This window comes from Aphis gossypii, chromosome 1 (genome assembly GCF_020184175.1).
Source record: "Aphis gossypii isolate Hap1 chromosome 1, ASM2018417v2, whole genome shotgun sequence".
In the NCBI taxonomy this organism is placed as follows: domain Eukaryota; kingdom Metazoa; phylum Arthropoda; class Insecta; order Hemiptera; family Aphididae; genus Aphis; species Aphis gossypii.
In genome coordinates, this window is record NC_065530.1 from 66,465,736 (window position 1) to 66,488,298 (window position 22,563).

General features: G+C 29.6%; 1 protein-coding gene across 2 annotated transcripts in view; it reads left to right on the forward strand.

The window, feature by feature from the left end:
* The window catches only part of LOC114132859 (heterogeneous nuclear ribonucleoprotein C-like 3), a 111,455-nt gene that overhangs the window by 69,634 nt on the left and 19,258 nt on the right, over nucleotides 1–22,563 (forward strand). For both annotated transcript variants that reach the window (XM_050198048.1, XM_050198056.1), the window contains 2 exons: nucleotides 10,710–10,788; nucleotides 18,821–18,838. In XM_050198048.1, coding sequence (XP_050054005.1) covers nucleotides 10,710–10,788; nucleotides 18,821–18,838 — 97 coding nt within the window. The remainder of the gene's footprint in view (nucleotides 1–10,709; nucleotides 10,789–18,820; nucleotides 18,839–22,563) is intronic.

The window sequence follows — 22,563 nt, forward strand, 5'->3', positions numbered from 1 at the left end:
ATTATGTGTTTAGGTCAAGGTTTGTTTACACACACAACAAATCAAAAATTTATAACATGTAATTCAAAATTGTCGAATGTCTTAAAATAAATATAACTATAGGTACCTGTATAAAATTGGAAAAACTTGAAAACTATCTCAGTAGAAGATATATTTAATTATTTATCTAGTTAAACAAAAGCGTTTTTGGAAAATATTGCTTATAATCGACAAACATAAATGCAAATAACCGAAACTATACATTAAAAGAATAAATTAGAAGTTATTACGTTGTATTAAATATATTTTACTTTCAAAATTTTCTAAAATAAAAAACCATATAGATAATAAACCTGAACATTTTGTTGAAAATAATTTTAAATAATATTTGAAACATCATTAGATTGTTGGATATAAGTATATAACTTACAAGAGTATAGCAAAAATGTTATTATGCATTCTTAAAATAACTTTAATAATTAAAACAACGAGTACGTGGAAAAAATATTCTCTGAAGTATTAAAAAAAAATTTACAGAAAAAATGCTCTGTTAATATTAGGTTTTGAATGTAATTTGGCATTGAGTAAGTAATTTAATTATAAACCATTGAATTAATACATACAGATATGGTTCTTAGTTGAGATGGTGTCTATTACTATTTCTATGAATAATAATATTGTATATATATCATTTTTAATATTACCCTTAGTAAGATGAAGTAGGATGAGTTAACTTTTTCCAAAAATATCATAAATATTATATTATGCATTTATAATAATTATATTATTATTTCATATGTAATATTACCAGCTGTTTCTAGCTTGTAAGTCAATGTACCGTAGAATGGTTTGAATACAGAATACTAGTATATTCATTGTGTATGGGTACCATGATATTAGTTTAAACACTTAAAACCTTTCCTCTTATATAGAAAATAATTATATACCTATAATATAGGCCCTATAAAATGGTGGAATTATTTTTTTGTGATAGATTACTATAAAATAAAAAAAATAAAATATTAATTTATATTAATTCGATGAATCACTTAGTTAAAAAAATCTATAAAATGATTACGTATTTTGGTGTTGTTTTAATTTCTGTTAGATCAACTTCTCAGGAACGTTGTATTTAATTTCAAGATATATTACTCGCAAACATAAACTGTATCAATATAAATCGAAAATAACTAAGATACTAAGAGTTGAACATTTTAAATGTCTATTAGTTAACAAACATTAACTGCTTTGAAAATTATTTCATATCTATACTTATACAAATATTTAATAAAAATATCGTATCTACAGTTATTTATTTTTAAATTACAACAAAAATGAATTAGTGGGATATTCCCATTTTCCATATCCCTTCCCACTAGCGGTTTTTTTTTTAAATCAATACATTCATCGCTTCGCTTAAAATATCTTAAATAGTATAATATGCGAAGACTTGTTTTTTTTTTTTTTAACGTGATATAAATTAAAAATATTACTCATTTTCTTTCATTATAATTGATGCTGCTGCTGTATAAAATAATGTAAAAAAATCGCTACATATTATATTATATAAAACATATAACCGTGTGAAATGTACAGATGTCAGGTTTATTTGACTAATGAGCCGGGATACTTTTTGTTAATTACTTAACTTCGGACGAGAGGCTTTTCATTATACTAGAAAACAGGGGGCAGTTAATTAATTAAAGCACGCTTGTATACATTATAAATAACGCGTTTTATCAGCTACTCATTTGTGGCATGCTAAGAGTGGTGGGTGGAAAAAAAGGTTTCACATAGATTATTATTAGTACCTATATACAAGTATATAAATATATATCTATATATACAATATACATGTACCTGAGCTACTGCAGTATAATTCACAGAAATGAAACAAGATCGTTTTTCATAAAATATTTTTGCTTTCGTTTTTCAGAGACGGTTTTCAAAAAACGTCGGTCCTTTTTACTTGAATGTTTTAGTCCTACACTGATGTGTTTTAAATATAACAGAAATTATAAAAACAATAAATAAGTATTTGATGAACCACCATAACAGCAGTGCATTCAGTGCTTCTTTCACTATTCAATACCATAAATGTATATAAAAACAATCATTTCCAAAGCCTGTGGGTTTTCGAATAATAATATAATACACAACGCAAATATTTTGAACGTATTTTGTGCACATGAATTTTATCAGACGGTGGATTGAAAATACAGATCGTGATTTTAGGACTTTGTCTATTCGATTGTATCTATTACGATAGATTTAAAAACTAAAATACGAAATAAAATATGTTATAATATTTCTTATATAAAACGGTTCATATACGAATTATGAAAAGAGTAAGCACAAACGCCGATACCGGACTGTATGTATGCCATCAAAAATGCAATATTTTGAATCGTATTTATTTTACAATTAAAACGATTTTTGTGGTCGAGTATCGCCCAATAAACAATAATGTTAACATTCACAAGTTAATACGTTATGCGTATAATACTATTATTATGGTTCGCTGACTTCTCGGGCGCGGGTTTACGAAACACCAGTCGACTTTGGTGGTCAGAGAATTTTGAACGATGAGGGTTAGTTTATTACTGCGATGGTATAATATGACGTGTATTAGAGTTTTTATGTTTAAAAGTTTAACTACATCCGCGATACGTTAACGCGTCGCGGGCAAGTCGATAATATACACGATATTATTTAATATAATATTATGGTCTGGACTCGAAGCTCGCCGAGCATATTATATTATATTACGCAGCAGCTGAAGAACACCACGGCAATGCAGTACCGAACGCCACGTTTAACCTGTAATATATTATCTATGGTAGGGTAAGCAGGACACTTGTAAAAACATGTTTACTTATAATCTAATGTAATATGTATTTATATAATATATATGGAAGTTATAATTACCTAAATAACATTTTTATTTTTGAAGTAAAACGAAATTGCGATCTCACGTTTGAAAAATTCCAGCATATCCACGCCGTATGGGGCTAGAGTCAAAAAAAAAAAAATCGTTAGATTTTGCTAAATCGTATTATCGCTAGTTCATATACGATTCCGACGAAATCTGGCGAATTCACGGTAAACTGCTGGTGTCATAGACGAGTATTGTAGTGCCAGCATAACGTACCGATGCCGATTCACGTTATACTATTATGATGTGCAGGATTAAACCCATATACGGGATAATATTACACACACTCTGTTGTACATATAATATGCGTATATGGTATATACTTCAACCGGCGACTATGGGACGACTTGGCGCGCGAGGTTGTTTGAGCCCGTCGTCGGCACGACCGCCTCGACGTACGCGTATACGTCTGCCCGCCGCCCGCCAGCCAGACGACCGCGGTACAACTCTACATTAATTACCGGTGTGTAACTGACAACCGCTCGTAGTTATTAATGGCGCACCGCTCGGGGGGTGCTCTGTAACTGCCGCGAGTTTGTCTCGCGTAGTATGTTTATAATAATATTTATATTATATTGCGTTTAATGTATACATGGAACTTATTATAATAATAATATCATCATAATATAATATTATAATACGCGCCGTGGCGTTATATTGCGAAGCGCGAGTTCAAGAGGTGTGATGAACAGGTTTTCCGAAATTGTATTTACACACATTCCCTCCCCCTAAATTTATAACAGCTTAGTGATGATAAAAAATGTTTATTTCCTTCCGCACAAACGCAAATTTTCTATTCGTACATCTTCACTTCGTTTGCACGACGTGCATCATCATGTCGACTACGAGTATAGACATTTTTCGTCGAAGAACCGCGTAATCGATACAGGACATTTACACACAAACCGTAACAGTTATAGACAAAAACGTATTTAACAGTTAATCACCATAATATTATATTTTTGATAATAAATTCCGTTTCGTCTTCGAGATACCATTTTTTACAAAGTTTAGGGACAAATAAAACGAGCAAGGGTTATTCTCTTTTACTAATATTGTTCATTTTATTAATTAGAATCTTCATCCCGTACAACTAATTTATTTAAAATTGTAAGTGGGTGAAAAAAATTGTATATACGATATACATATATAATATGGAACTACTGCAGAATAGAAAGTTTCTAATTAAAATAAAATAATAAAAAACAAACAAACAATCACAAAACGACAAAGAGGTTTTCTGCAATAAATCGCGTATAAATTGTTATGCCAAAGTTTGGCCAGGACTTTCAGCACCACCCTTTATAGTATTAAAATATAATACGCGATATACCAATTAAAGGAAAATGGACGTCACGAGAAAATAATAATAATCATAGTAAATACACAACAACGACGTTTATATAACATCACAGAGTCACTCGTCCTCCGTGCGTATACCTATATAATATAATATTTTATTATACGGACAGATCAATTTCTGCGCTGGCTGAACAGTTTAAAAAATTTCTTATATATTTTCTAAGATGTTTCTCGACTAACCTCGTACCACTGTAGTAGTTGTGTAAGCCGATTGGTCACGATGCGAATTTACCTGCCGAGTACGTATATTATATAATAATATAAGATACGAAAATGTACTTAACGCCGAGATAACCATATAATGTACGGTGGGACTAAAAATTGGCCGCGGTCGAGGTGAACGGTGCAGATTCTAAGAAAACGCGCAGTAGTGTTGGTGGGAGGGTGATGAGGAGAAAAAAAATAAGAGAAAAAATGAAAAGACGACTTCTCGCAATACGACGACGACGACGACGTTTATATCTGTCGGTGACAAGTAAAACGGTATTCAACCTCGCGACGACGACTTCGAAGAATATCGCTTCGGTCGGATGGTCGGTCTATTTATCACGGGCGGCGGGCCAAACTCGAGTTATGACACTTTATTCATTAATGGTTTCCGCGGCACCCGGCGGTTTACGACTTTGAATAATGTCGACGTAATGGCGGAGAACGGCCGGCGAGAGGGTGCAAATGCTAAGGGATGGACGAGCGCGGACCGCTGCTGCAGTCGTCGTGGCAAATACGGTCCAAAAGCCTTCGCGGGTCTTCATCATCGCCGTCGTCGTTCCCCGCGCGCATGACGGTCCGGTGGAAACTTTTGTAGTTGATCGACGTCTACCCGAAAACTTTTGAATCGAGTACTCATCTGTGTACATTAATATATATACATTTTTTCTACTACTCTTACTACCACCCTCGATCCACAGCTGTCGTCTTCTCCTGCGTCCCGACTTTGCAATCCAATTCGATATCATCGTAATAACGATCATGAATATCATATACGCGTGTTTATAAATATATTTTGTGAACCACCGCCGCCAGCGATATTAATTACTTGTTTGTAATGGATTAATTTATGCAAAACTGCAAGTATCATAATAATATTATATGTATACTGTATTATGCAGTATGCTAATTCGCGTGTGCATAGTGCAAGTGCATTTCCTTGTCTGGAATATGACGTGACATGTGACGACTATTAATATACGCATTATAGTGATATTATATTATATAAATTAGTGACGATATATGATACCTATGGTATTAATCTACCGTTTATATCGAATTATACTGTTTATTCGTCAACTGCATTGGCTGACTTTTATATTAAATAGTTATGACGAAGTGTATTATAGTTCATAGCGTTAAAGTTATTTTGAATTTTATGACAATTTTGAATAAATAGATTTAACATAAAAGCAGAAACGAGGAAAATGAAGAAAATTAACATTGTTTAAATTCAAAGCTAATATCCTTCCAACTTCCAAGTAAAACAAGAATTGCAATAACGATTCATTTATTGGTATAGGTGAGTACCTGTTAGGCTAGGTGTCGTGCATTCAAAAAAAAAAAAATAAATAAATAATTTCGTACTTTTTATTTAACACTTCGAGTGTCGCGTGTTACACATTAAAAAGGTTTTTATTGCAGCAGACGGAAATGGGTGGTGACAACGGTTTTACAATAATAATATCATTCTACGTTGGTATTAATACGAATTATAAATATAAAGTCACGTCCAAAGAATAATACACTCTATGGATTTAGAGAGCTTTTTTCAGTATTTTTTTGTAAAACATTATACATATACATTATATTGTATACAAACAAAAATACGACACAGGTCAGCCTTTGCACTTGCGAGTCAACGCGCCGACGACCATTCGCGGGACATCCCATTTACGACTGTCATCCCATTACCTCAACTGACCTGCAGGGCGAAAAAAAATTTACCACCCCAAACTACAATTAATCCCTTAGACGAATGACGTTTCAAGTTCGGACAACCGACAATATTTTCAATTACTTGATTTCCATACACACATATTATTATCTAGATATTAATATATTTTAATATATTAAAATGATCAACTTTATTTGTAGAAAACACTTAATCTTGACATTGTTTTTTGTTTCTGTAAATATTATGAAATTGTTTAATAATAATGTGAAATATTTCTTCGATAATATACTCGTAATTAAGTGGTAAAACAATTATAATAATTAATAAACTTCTATTATACTCGTAATTTAAAAAAGCTATATTGCATTTTTCTTTCCAATAAGCACTGTCACCTCATCGGCTGTTAAAGTGATAGACGATTTAATCAAAATTATAATGAATATATTTTTCACTTTTTAAAAAACAATATATTTTTGTCTTTTCACTCCTTTCTTCTAAAAAATATTATAATAGAAGTAGCTGCGTATATGTACTATAGCTGAAGAAGAAAATTGAATTAATCGAAAAGCTAACTTTTGCACATTTAAATTTGGTACGTTCATCACATCATAATAAGAGCAGTAATATATTATATTGTATAAAGCTATATAATAGTTTTTCATGAATAGAAAAGCGCAAACAAAATATTTAAGGAAATAGCACGCACACGTAAACAAACTGAAACTCGATTAGGTCGTAATATTTTTAAAAATGTTTTAAGTTGTAACGAAACCACTCGCTTTCAACTGACATTGTGTCGCTTACACAATAATACCCTCTTGCAAAAGTCATAATAAACTTACTTCTCCCATCCTACGATATCGCAAAATAAAAATAATTTTATTAAAAAGTATTCGTAGAGTAAATTACGGCAGTCTTATAGAGGTATGCGCAGTATACATAAAAGGCATCGTAGATGTTTTTAATTGAACAGCTGGACAAAACAAACAAAATACAATTTCTCGGATGTTTTCCCAGAGTAGTATATATAGTGAGCTCTGGCACTGACATCTCGTTTAATGCCTCCAGGTAAAATCGTTAAGAAACAAAAACGTCAATCTACGAAACGAGAACACAGAAAACCGAAAAAAAAGAAGAAGAAATGAGGAGAAATGGATTTGTTGTTTGTCCCTTTTTTTGTTCGGAATTTTATTTTTATATTTGTTCCGATCTCCTGACTGCCTTTGAGACGCCTGTTTAAACCGGACGGAGAGCTTCCATCGCCGGTTTAAAAGTGAAACGCTGTACACAAAAAGGTCAAATGACCGATACACGTGTTTATTGAAAACTAATGTACTGCATTTAATCTAGCCCAAATTTCAGGTGGACGGGGGGGAGGTGCCACACCGCAACAAATCACGTGTGTCAAATGACATACGCAATATTCTTTTAAGTCATAAATCACGTATATGTGATAAATATAATATTATAAAGGTGCCTATTTGGTGTACCTATAATGTGTGTAAAAGTCCAAACGAAATGTTTTATAGTTGCAGAATTTTATAAATCTGAACGCATGATAACAATACATTTAATAGTTTACTTAAAAGTATTTTTACATTTTAAATTTAATTAATTTGTACTACGCATATTTTGTTAAAAAAAAAAATAAAACTCTTATTTTAGTTTTTACGAAAGATCATGTACATCGTTACAACTATAACGCATAGGTGGTATTGAATATACAATTAATTAAAACATTGTTTTATAGAAGAAAATGATACGTTTTTGATTCGTAGATTTTGATAGTCTTATATGAAATTATATTATATTGTATTTTAAATCTATTTTATGTTAGAAATGCGTTTTGTCCACAAAATATTGTTAACTTGTACAATACAAAAAAATACAAATATACTATATAATATATAATATATTATACTCGGTACAGTACATTTTTTTCATTTTCCATCAATTTCCGTTGTTTCTAGTTCAAATTTTCCAGTCATCGTTTTTTGTATACATTTTCATCATACGTCTAATTTTATTTCTACTTATTAAATTCCAAAATAAAATATATAATATGTTTGTATATAATGCGTTGTATAGTACTATCAAGAAACAATAATAAAGATTTTAAATCATACAATGGTCAATGACTTCGATACAGCAAAATAAGTAAAATTGGATTTTCGTTGATTACCAAAAAACAGACATTAGATATTAAAAAATATCTCAATTTTTCTGTTAAACGTTTGCTTATTAAACTTGATACCTACGTCATATACACATATATATATATATATATATTTAAAATTGTCATGTTGTGAAAAACCAATTTATTTAGCTAATTTATGACTCAGTAAAAAAGTAAATTATATTATGATGATAAGCTTACTATGATGATAATATATGACGTATAATTTAATACAATTTAATAAAATGATTTAAATCTTAGTCGCCGGAACAGTTAAAACGTAACTATGACAATAAGATGAGAAAATGGGTTTCAGTAAAATTTTTTTTTTTGCATACAATATAATATTATAAATCAGTTATGTACATAATTAAAACGTAAACTCAACAGGAACGTGAGTACCATTGTCAAAACAACGTATGTTTTATTCTTAAAAAAAGATAACGGCCACCCTCGGTAAAGTTTAATTGAGTGGCCAATTAGTAAACACTGTTTCTCTTTACTTTTTGCGGGGCCGAGTCAAACCGTTTATTTTTATAAAATGTGTGTATATAAAAAAAAAAAATCACGTGTTTGACTGTTATTTCTCAAACTTGGTCGTACTACATCGTTACAACAATACATATAACGCGATCATATCGTTTGGTTTTTTTATTCGGTTGTTTACTTAATTAAAATTAAAATGCATATTAATGGAAAAACATGTACATTTTAATTACGGCTCTAGGGGTATTTAAAAATAAAAATACACTTTGATGTTGTCCTGTCTCCTGCAGGAGGACCTTGTGAAAAGGGATTTGTTGCACTTGTATTTAAATGGGTTTAACAGACGCTTGAATTTACAATTACGTATACTATTCAAAGTCCGCATGCGGTTCAAAGCGTTATCAGAACGAGACGTAAAATTGTATGTCGACTCCCTAATTTTAATTTCCTTTTTCCCCGCATTATTACCGAAGGCTTATAATAAAAACCCTAGCATCCTTTGAATTTTTTCTGTCAATGCCCACTTCGTTTTTTTCCGTATTATATTGTACTGTGTATAGTATTCTTTTGTTTCAATAAATACCAGCTCATGTATACATATATAATATATATATATATATGTATAAGGACGTTAAATATCTCATAAATAGCTGCCAAGAATTTATTACAACGTTAAATAATTTTTATGATTTCCCCTTGCCATTTCGGCCGTATATTATACAATCTACCAGTCGTCATCAGACAACCAGACTAATTTAATAGGGATTTTTTTTTTTCTCTGAATTATCTTTTATCATTGAACGACGGCCGCTAGAACATCAACGTCTGTCACGCGAAGTAATGTGCCTTTTACGAGTATGAAGGTTTTTTTTCTGTAGGCTGAGTGGATTTGTACCCACAAATAATAATATCACAGTGTTCGAGCTGTACGTGTAAACTTTTATAATGCGAAATAATATTAAAAACTTCGACCGCGATGAATGCTTTAATAATTATTGTGTAGGAAAACGTAAAACCGTTTTTGGCAATAAACTATAGTATCGATGTGGCTAAGGATCGTTATTCATTAGTCTATCAATTAAAATACGTTTCGTGTAAATGTATTCGAAATAATATAACTGCGATTTCCATAAAACTCCCTTTAAACGATATGCAAGTCGCAAGTGTATACATTAAAATATATTAAGTTATTTTTGGACTCGAAATTCGATGTTGGTTTAAGACAATAAGTTAAGAATATCCATCAGAATCGACCATTGTGTTATTATCGACCTTTGAATTCTGACTTTTAAAAATTATTATACAAAAGCAGAAAATCAGCACTACACTGCTTGTATAATAAGTATTATACATATTTTATTGTGAAGCCATATTTGATAATATAATAATAACATGGTATAACATAACTAATATTATAAATGTGGTTTAAAATAGATAAGTGTGCACAAAAAAATACAACCTTATGCATAATATGAATATTTTAAAATTATTTTTAATAATTTTAAGCTAAGTCGGTAACGATTATTTTTTCGATGTTATTATCGACATCAAAATACGCTCTATACATATTAATCTAGCTGTTGTGTAGAAAAACAAACTCGATTTTTTATATTAAGTAGAAACTATTTTGAAGTATACGCACATAATATATAATATAATATGCTGCAAAGACGAAGTGTATTTAATTTTTATTTTGTACCTGTTACTCGCACTGTTTCACATTCCAAATATGCACATATATTTGTTTTGTTATTATTTTGCGATTTTTTTTTTTTTTAAATACTCATTAAACGCCTGAGTCTTTTTGACTTTTGTACACGAAACCGTGTTATTTTGGAGACAGACTTATATATATTTTTGTGTCTGTTTCACGATTTTTTTTTCAGACGTAAACCTAGTGGCCGAACCGAAACCACATCAGACCGGTAGGAAAAGGCAAAACTTATCGAAAACCGGAAACGACTGGTAAGTAAAGTAATTTGTTTTTTGTCCATTTTGTTATTATTATATTCCTTTTACGTCTTCGTTTTTATCCTAATATCTTAGCCCCTTATCATCCGTCAATCCACACGGTGCCGCTTGACATGTTTTATATATTTTTATATGATTACGACCGTTATATACCTAACCCGCACACAATATACCTATATTATTATATAGTACACTGCAAGACGGTTTCCGTCGACAATAGTGTTTTCCTAACCCAATCACGGGCCATATAAATTTCTTGCGTGCTGCGCCCCTCGCCCCTAACCCGCCGAACAATAACAAAAGTTGGCCAATTTTTCTACGATATTTTATTAGTATCTCGTTCTCGGTGGAGTTATACCCTAGATATAATAGCTTATCGACCTACACACACATATATATATATATGTGCGTGTGTGTGTGTACCTGCACCAAATTCGATGTCGTAATAAACCCAGCGAAATATTATACCGGATATCCGACGTATCGAAACGCGGGGGTTCCGTCCGCAGGGACCATTGCGATCCGTGATCCACATTATAAATCCGAGACCGACAGCAATCTTCGCGGGAGTGGGCCCTCGCCCGACACAATAATAATATAATACAATCATTATTTTCATTTGTTCCGCACATATATGCGGACTCTAAGTTCTAACGATGAGCAAACGTCTTCGTCGAGGTGTATATGATTTATACGCAATGCCATAGCACCATAGAAAGTGCATACGGAGATAATGGTAAAATATGCATCACAATAATATAATATCATTACACCGACTAGGAAAAAGATTTGTGCGTCGTTTGCACGACGTATTCGCGTAAACCTAATGGTATACGCACGTCACATAGCTATTGTAGAATTTTTATTCAACTATATATTACGTACAACTACACCGCTCCATTATATAAATGTATACAAAAATTACAATAATATATAATTTGACACGTTAATTATAGTAAGATGTGAAATTGTTCGTTAAATATATATGTATATATAATATTGAATTTTTAATATCTCTACTCTTAATGATTAATGTTATACTATGATATCGTTAATTTGTGTATTACCTACCACTTGCCAATGTTTAATAAATTTAAAAAAAAATTATAGTTTAATTTTTATAGTCAGTAATTTGATTTAAGTAAAAAACAAAACTCAATATACAATTTTTATTTTTACATACTAAATTCTTATGGTGTATTTAAATTGTATTTAAATTCCATACATACCTACAGCATACTCATCATCTCTATTTTTTCATTTATCTATAATATTAAAAATTTGATTATTGGAATTTTTAAATGTTCTTAAAGATCATGTTTTAGAATTCATGGGATTTTTTTTTTTTACTTAATAAGTGTTATAAGTATTTTTTACAAACTTCTGTTTTTCAAATGAGAATTTTTTCTCATCATTTTAAATTATTTAAAGGTATATTTTTATGAATATTAAAAATTCAATGGATTAACTTTCAGTTATTAAATTGTTTGGTTAAGAGTAATAATCTTAAAAACCGTTACACAACTATATAAAAAAGATGTAATATTAGATATAGTATTTATATATACTTGGGCTATTTTTAAAAATTACAATTATTGAAATATTTATATAAATTACTATAACAAAAAATCAAAACATTTTAAAATTTGGTCTTAAAATATACTTGAAGATTGCAAAAATCAAATTTTTAATATTAATGAAAAAAGTAGATGAACTTAATCACCTTTAATGTATACCTGGAACTAATATAGTTATCAATTAAATAAGTTAGGTTTAATCTTCTCGTCTACGTTTTAAGAATTTTACACTAATTTTAATAAACATACTATACTAAATACATTATGTATTATGAAAATCCATTAGAATAATATTTGTACAAAAAATACGGAACTTTTTTTTGTATAAATTAGACTATCAGATGTTTTTTTATTGCCATCAGCAAATATAGTTTTAATTGAATTTCACTAGGTATACTATTTAATATAATGACAGAACACGATACCGTTAACGATGCGTCACCAAATGTAGGATTAATCTCAAAAATTTTATCTTACATTATTATTTATTTATAACTTGTGGAAGTAAATTTATATCTGAATTAACTACATAAACATTACAGAAATATATCCTATTTTTAGATATTTTTTATGTTTGACTGGGGATGAAGAAGTGTTTTTTTTTTATATAATATATACTATATATGCACACAATATTTCATTATTTCATAAGTACTATAATTATTATTAGTTGATTTTAAATTTTATAATATATTTTTCAAGTATTTATATCGCATCTATATTTCAATCACTCGCTTATTTTTGGCTGCGAGAAAAATGATTATCTTTAAAAAATATTATACATACTTTAAAAAATAAAATACAACATTCTATGTATTTTGGTATTTTGTTATTGAAATATTATATTTAATGGAAATTTCATTTCTCAGGTCATCGTAGAAACAAGATGCTATCGATGGTAAAAGTTATAATAGACTTTCGTCCCTTGGAAATTGCCAATGATAATAACTTTTGCCGTAGCTAATCAATTTAATAACTATAGATATTGAAACGTTTTAATGAAAAGTATCTCTCTTTTAACTTGTATATACCTATGTACAAAATAAACTTATGTGTTAAAATAGTTACATTATAGTTTTAATAGATTATAATTACCTTTAGTTTAGTTATTATTTTCATACTAAATAACATATTATAAAAAATATTTTATTGAACTTTAAGATTAGATATTAAAAAAAGTTTCTATTACAATAGAATTCATGACATATAGCTTCGGTGTATAATAACGTTTTTGTTTTAAGTTTTTGGCATTGTTCAATTTTATTACCTTATCAACAGTGAATATTATTGTAGTAAATATCCTTCTCCAGACCCTTTATGAAAATATCACAAAATAATAATCGCGTCGTGGCGTCGCAGCACTGCAAAAATAAAACATGGCTTTTTTTGAACCCGGCAAAGGTACTTATATAATTTGGTGGTCAGATAACTCCTCGTGAAAAAAACTCCGTTCATTCGTTGATGGCCCTACAGTGTATTCAATTTCAGATAAAGTCCAAATTGTATTAAAAAAAAAAAATAATAAAAATAAAAATAAAGAGGGTTTGGTGTCGTTACATGGGGTAATTACTACGCGGGTATTGTATGGGTATATTGCGTTTTTAGCAAAGCAGAATTCCATAGGTAAATAATGTAGCAAAGATAAAACCAACCTCCAAAATGAAATAAAAAAATCAGGTTTTTTGAGGGCAACTGTGATTTCCCACGAGACCATGTGCCGGGGGATTTTTAATTCATTCATCGTCCTTCTTTTTTTGTTCTAGTCTGAAAGACTGGAACTCTAAAAAAAAAAAAAAACCACCACACTCCGACTACGGAAACCGAGGTGGATAACTGAATTTTATTCCAAGTGAGAATTTTCCGGAATATTATATTTTATAGCCAGATAGTATGCGGCGGTGTTTTGTACTTAAATTTAAATTTAACTAGGATAAGGTCGGTGGAAATTATTAACAAATTCGTACTATGTATAATAAATTAATAAACAATACACACAACTACCGAGAGCATGGAGCAACCTTGAAAAATGTTTATTTTATTATTATTATTTAGAAATCTATTTTAGGAACTCTTATAAACTCGTTTAAAACATGCTCGTCAAAATTAACAGTTGTCATTAAAAGGTCATTTGTGCGATGGTAGGCCAAACACATTAGTAAACTATCTATACAGACTACAGAAGAAAAGCATTATTAAAATCCTGAGAATAAATGAGCCGATAAGTCCATCAATTGTTTTTTTAAAAATTCTTATAAGTTATAAGTTGTATGATAATTTAAAAAAAAACTGTAATACAATCTCAACTTCAAGTCAAATATATAATAATTATTATTTATTTACCATAATTTGAAGATTTTTTTAAAATTATGACCTTATACACGTATACAGCTTTATTTTTAGTTGTGTAATGTTAACATTATAGATTTTGTAATTTCCTCTAATGATCACATATTAAATTTTATTAATCATCGTCTGAAATAATTTAAAATATGTTCTTATCATATATTTACTATAATACTTTATGCATTTATGATTTACAAATTATATTTTATTTTATAATACAATACGTATAGGTAGTAAACTATGTAAATATTTGTGTTGTTTTGTTCATTTGTTTGATATTTTTGAAATTTTAATAATTGAATACGTTTAATTTAAGATTATAAATGTATTTACGAATTAATACATCTTATATGAGTGTTACGACATAAGTTAATAATTTTTGAAATTAAAATGTGTTCTTTAAAATATTGAAGATTTTTAGTAAATAAAATATACACATCTTTTTAATATTTAAATCAATATAAGTGAATAAATATTTATAAATTCTTAATCACATTTATTTACCATAATATGTGTTACGATAATCAAATTAATTTATAATTTTATCAATAACATATTATGATATATTAATTAAATAATATGAGTAATAAATTATAAAAATAATTAAAAAAATCATACAAAATAACACCAACAGAAGTTAAATACAATGTGTCTTTGTTATAATAAAATGTACTAAAATAATAACAATAAATAGTTGAAAACTATAATAAACGTTTACACACACGTGACAAAACTAATTTTCACTTATTAAAGATTATATGACATACGTATTTTATTGATAATGTATAGTCTACCTATATGTTTTTATAAATACTTTGATTTTATTTTAACTAGAAATTGTACGATTACCTATTGTTTGGAATATATATTTAAATTGAATAAATTATAAAAGTATTTTGACGATTGTCGGATTAGCTTATAATACTTTTCTATGATCAAACAGTAACTTATATTGTTATCTCGCCAAATAGAAAATAAGTACACACATATTCATTTAATATATATAATTTTAACTTTTATACAAGTTTTTTATTAACTTTACATATTGACCGAGCTCAGATTATTCCTTTAACATCTGTACTGAATATAACCACACAATTGTAACATAATGCTAAAGTTGCTATTTTATTATCATCGGTCTACAATAATGGACGATTTAAACTATTTTAAGCTCATCGTTATGTTCTAAAATAAAAACAATAGTTACTATGTATGTAAGTCTGAACGTGATAATAACATATTAAAATTTTTTAGCGAAATGTATATTCGTCAAACACAAGTCTTGAAAACGTTTATATCGTTCAGAGTGTTATATCCTTACTGTTTTTTTGTTTCTATTGATACTATGTATTATCATCAATTTATGCTGATTTTCTTAGTCATCATTTCACTATAGTTAAGACAATATACGCTTCCTTTAATTTTCTCAGACTATTTTAATATTCCATTGTTTTTTTTTATAACAAAGAAATTTCATTATCCAGCAATTCACATAAATATATATTTTTTCCGCCTTTGAATATTTTATGTATATTATTCCACACTCGCATATTTCCGTAATACTCTTTTATCTACTGCATAGCCTCTATCATACCCTAGTTTCGTTTCAAACTCATATACAATTTTGAAAACCATTTCCCTTCACTCATAATTTATTCTTGCCACGTTCGCCGTCGAATCGATTGCTCTCATCAATTATATCGTTTGAATTACGCATTTGCTTTTATTGCGACTCTGTGTGTTTCATACAGCCGTACAGGTATAAGCGTTTAAAACGCCAGATTCCCTTTATTATAATTATGTTTCTATATAGATTATTTTATCGTTTTTTCGTATAAGGTTTCCGACGACATCGTTTTTCGTGCTAAAGGAAAAATGGGATATCGATGAAAAAAAAAATGTCTCGACTCTCGAGTTATTTTTATAAAATACGACAAAGAAATTTATAATAGTAATAAAAAAAAAATTACCGCTCGTACCGTAGGTAGATAATATAAAATATATACACACCTTTGAAACGATAAACGACACTCGTTAATTTCTATTACACCCCGCCACGGCTCCACAGTGATGGCGATACCAGATGTGTACATACACAGTCACCGCCCCCCGACCATTGAAGACGAAGGGTTGTGTTCATTAAAACGTTGAGGAATATTTTGACGCCTTATCTGCCCTAAGCAGGTCTATCCTTTCTTGTTGACAAAACTGCCGCTACGACGACAACACGGAAACCGAGTCGCACCTTGAACAGCCACTACGGCTGCAGTGTACCTATATTATAAGTACAGTAAATACGGGAAATATACCATCGAGACCCTATAATATAATAACTCGAGAGTACAGGGGGTTGGTGGATGGGAGAGAAGTATAACCGCGTGGAAAGGATATAGGGGGGGGGCAAGAGTTTTAGGAGTCACGCACAGGTGGTTTTACCCGTTCAAACATCACTAGCGCCCATACTCACGACTTCGACACACTCGACTCGTGTCTTAGCCGTCTTCAGAAACGATGTTTTTTGTGCCCGCGACGCCCGTCCTTATACCTACAAAACATAATGCATTATTGTCGTACCACTCGACCATCGCGCCGTCTTGCAGATAATTAACACAAACATGCTTACGCAAAGAGTTTTGTCAAATAACACAAGGTTATATACAACAACAACAATAATAATAATACGACCCGAGTTGTCGCCCGCTACCGTCTAAAATATTCTATTTTGTTTTTGTACAGCGATCCTGCAAACAGGATCTCGATAGTTAGCGCGTAAACCGAAATAACAAAGGCGTTTAAGGGGGAGGAAGAACCGTCTTAAATATGATTTGACAAATGTATTATGTTGCATCCACTTTTCAATTTCAGACCCGAAACGTGTCGGTACAACATGCAATTTTTTCATGGCCATAGTCTTCGTACACACTTTTTGGGGCCGGTCACGTACACGGTTCGCACAATACGTTGTGGTAAGACGTGCCGGGTAACTCGTAGAAAAACGGAAATTCACTATAGACAATAAATATTTTTTTTTTAATGGAAAACCCCAAAGCTTACGCTGTAATACTGTCACCACGTGCAATTTTTATTTATATAAAAAAAAACCCTAAAACCGAAACTAACTCTCCTGAAACTGGCAACTTCATAATAAAGAAAAGTGAAATTAATTAGCGATAAGACAAAACATCTCGCTATAAAGTGATAACTTTGAATTGACTTTAACAAATTTTAACAGAAAAATTATATAACTATAATATAATAAGTAATATGCGTAAGCTACACGTAATACGTACAATGTACTATGAACATAGTAATACACATTTTAATATATTAAATAAATATATACGTCAGACTGTGACGAAAAAATATCAAAGCAAAACATAAACGATTTCATAATAAATTACACGAATATATTAAAAATTTATACAACTTAAATGTATTTTTAATAATCAATCCTCTAATTATTTATATTATTTTCTTTTATTCCTACCATATTGTATTTATATATTATACTAAGGTATTGAATATTTATAAAAATCGATTATAGTTAATTTAACTATTCTGTTATTTTTCTAAATATCAATTTACCTTATAATATATATATATATATAGGTATAATTTATTTTTATTGTTTTGCTTTCGTACAATACCGCTATGGTCGAAAATACGATACTTTTATATTAATAAGAGTATAACATGACGTGTACATTAAAATGTTCAATACTTAACGAATTATATGGATATTGCATCAAATTTAAGGGCATACTATTACAGTTAGGGTAGATACTCGGAGTAGATACCTACCTAATTCCCGATGGACTATCTTTTCACGCTGCTTAATTTACTACGATTACGATTATTCTCTCGGGTGTAGAGCTATTGTTTAAAATGTATCAACCCCCATCATGTTTAATAACGTAGTCTAGCTTCTATATTATGTAATGTGATTCAAATATGTTTTTTATACAATTAACATTATACACTGTATACTATTATTATTATATTTTACAACAGTATAATACACCGATTAACCTATAATATAATAATATATTGTTTATAAACTGATTGTTCTTATTTTATTTTAATAATGTTGTTTTTTTTTGTTTCAGGGAATATTATTACAACAGGTAGGATATATACTTTTATATTATATTTAAAAATAACTAAATAACTTTGGTGTGTATTGCTGTTTGAAAGAAATCGATTACCCCGTCGTGTCGGTTCTCCTTCGCCAACACTGCGGCTCAGAAGATGATATAAAATTGAAGTTTAAGTAAAAATAAAAATAATAAAGCGAGAAGAGACCGAATATAAGTTTCAGTGAATTTAAATAGTAACTCTGTTAGGGGTCGTTTTTTCGAAAACCCGTTTAAAATACTCCGGAGGCAACTTTTTATCACGGCGAAAATAATAACTCTACACACTTTTCTTGCACAACCAACTTTTTCTTCTCATATTGTGTTTTGTCACCTGAAGAAAATCAATTTTTGACGAGACTCGTTTGCCATTTAGGAGAATGAAAAGATTTTCGTCTCATAATGAAGATCATAAATTGAAATCTCAAGTATTAAAGTATGTAATAAAAAATAATTTCATTATAATAACGTTGAAGGTGGACACCGAGATTAATAATAATAATAATAAATATTTTGAGTGACTTTTCATTCTATTATTCAGGATTGAAAAAACATTTTGTCTTCGTTTTAGGCATCAAAGATGCGTGGCATTTTTAGTATAAACAACAATATTTTAAATTTTTATGATGTTTATTTAATGTGTAGTGTATCTCATAAAAATCGAATAAATAACCTTGCAGAATCGCAGTATCGTTCTCGACTATATTTTTCGTCTCTTCATTATTTACTAGTTCACCTCCACATGCTAAACGCAATATTAGTATTACTACAGTAATACCGTTGTAGTACCAGTGTAATGATATAAATGTCAATTTTGATGATAAAGCATCATTCTGCAAGTTTGTTTATCGACGAAACGCAGAGGGGAAAAAAGATAAAAATAATAATAATAACAAATACTTTAGGTAATGTTGAGATGAAAAATTGGCAATAAGTCGTTTGATTGCTGTCATACAAGTGCAGTGTGTACATATCACCGCAACTCGTGATGTTTAATAATGTATATTATGTACGTGTATATATTATATATATATAATATATATATTTGTGTGTATAGAGATGGGGTCGGTACGGCTGTCAGCATAAAAGTCGACCAAGAAAAACTTTTGAATATTTATGAGTTTCTCTCTTTCGTTCGATGATGGATGACGACGAGGGTATACATCTGCGACATTATTCTAACCGCGCGCGGTATTATTATTATACGCTACGATTACCTACGGCAAAACTGCAAAAGTCGCGGTTGGCGAGCGATGTGGAGTAGTATTAATAGATATTCGTCTGCAATTAGTCTCGGAATTCGATTTTGCGGTGTCTTGGACGTGAACAAAGCGACGACAGCTAGGCACGCCGTGTAGTGTTTTTAATTCGTTTTAGACGTAATATTTCGAAAATGTTTTCAATTCGAAACTTCCTAGTTTCAGTGCAACGGACGGATGGTGAATGAGCGGTAGAAGAGAAATATGCAGCGTAACCTGTAGACAGGGAAAGGCGATCTAAGAACAATGCGGTCGTTAAGAGTGTGAAATGAACGTAGGAGTCTGTAAATATGCAAAAAGGTGAACGAAACTGTATACCTACGTTGAATTTTCATCAGCATTTCTCGCGCGCTAAACCGTTGTGGCGGCGGTGGCGAGAACGTAAAGAGTGAATTATACGGTGCACGAGAATACAGCTATTTCGAGAAGCAACAGAAAAAAAATAACTAAATAAATAATAAAAATCTATTATTCAAAACAGACAATCCAAAAACGCTCTTTTCCGTTTGGAGTGCTGACGAGACATTATTTAAACCTAATTGAATTCAAGACGTTCGCCTTTGTACCGTTATGACCCTAATGGATCGAAGCCGATACGCTTCGATCAACGAGGGTGGTTTCGGAAAAAGGTGTCGATTTTCATTTTTTTTTTTACTTTTTTTATTTTTGTTTTGGCCCGTACGCACACAACTTTAACGCGGTAGTGGATCCGTCAAACGTTAAGTGATGTACGTCTATAAAAATTGATTTGCTTTTCACTCAAAATCATGAATTTACAGAAAATATATAATATACATAAATATTAGTTACGAGCATAGTATATTATATCCGAAAAATACAAATTATATAAAACACTAATACTTTATGTTATAGTGTTATAGTAACAGTTTCTAGTTTTGGGTAATTTCAAATTAGTATTTATTAGTTTACAATTACACGGAACAAACGACTATGCAGCATTTTTTGGTGACAAGACATATTTTACAATATTACAGAGAATATTAGAAAATATAATATGTTATTCGAGACAATTTATATGATTGTTATTTTTTTCAATTTTTGGAATTCGAAATACCTGTACATTATTGGTAATATTCTTTGCACGTATTTAGGTGATAAAAATGTAATTATCAAATATAAATGGTATAAATACTGATGAATGAAAAAGGAATGATTTTCAACAATAGTCTAGTTCAATTTTTAGTATGTTCAAGAAATTAAGTTTTCAATTTAATATATATATATACAAATTACAGATAATTACTGCAGATATTATAAATTTACATCGAACAATTTTTAATATAAAATTTACTTAAACAAATAAATAATAAACTATTTTAAGTTTATTAAGCTTAAGTTTAATAAAATAAATATAATTGAATTAATTATAGTATAGTGTACCAATTTAAAATATACCTAAAAATTTAAAATAATTTAACAAAATATAATATTATGATTATAAAAATACGCAATCTTTATATACCTAATCAATTAGGTAGACAATTACAATCATTTTTAAGTGTACCTAAGTGTAATTGTTTAATCTCATAAGCATAGTCAAATTAAAATAAATTGTATTTAGTATCAACTATTGGCGTATAAAATTTATGTTCAAAAATAATTGATTATTAGTATTTGAAATAAAGTGTATACAGATTTACGAACAGGAGATTTTGAAAGGTTCGAAAATTATAGGATTTCTTATTGGCATTTAACTTGGAACAAGATTGGTGAGCGTTGCCCAAAACATGTTTTTTTTTGTGCTAAATATATAACAGTCATCCTATAAACCATTAATTAGTCTAGACATTTCTTTAAACGAAGTTTCGTGTCTTTCTCGGTGTGAATAAATTTTTGCAATAGATGCCATCGTAACTAATTGGTAGTTTCATTTATGTTTTAAAATATTAAAGCATTAAACGTAAAATCGTTAAGGTACCTAAATGTATTTAATTTAAGTCCTAAGTCCTAACCAAATGGTACATAAAAATAAAACCCAGTAAAATATACAATTAATTTACAACAAAGATCTTATAATATTATTAAATTAAAAAATAAAAATTAATGTTAGATTGTAAGTTGTAACATTATTATTTAATTTTTATTGGATCTTTAAAGTATCTCTTTTGAGTTATTAAAATATTTTGTGAAATAAAATGATAAGAAAATAATTATTTTATAATATGTTTATTGGTTTACTGTATTTATTATATAAATTCCAATTGTCATTAAAACGATATACGACCCTTACCCTAACCCTTTGAGTTGAGTTAATTTTATGTAAATTCTTTGTAACTTGTGAAGAGTGTTTACGATGAAAAAATCCAAGTAGAAACCCGTAATATTGTATTACACGCAACAAAAAATTATGTTAAATACCATAAACAAAAAACGGTAATAATTGGCCTTAGGTACCTATAATAACCGTAAATCATAAAATGAGCTTCAATTTTGTTA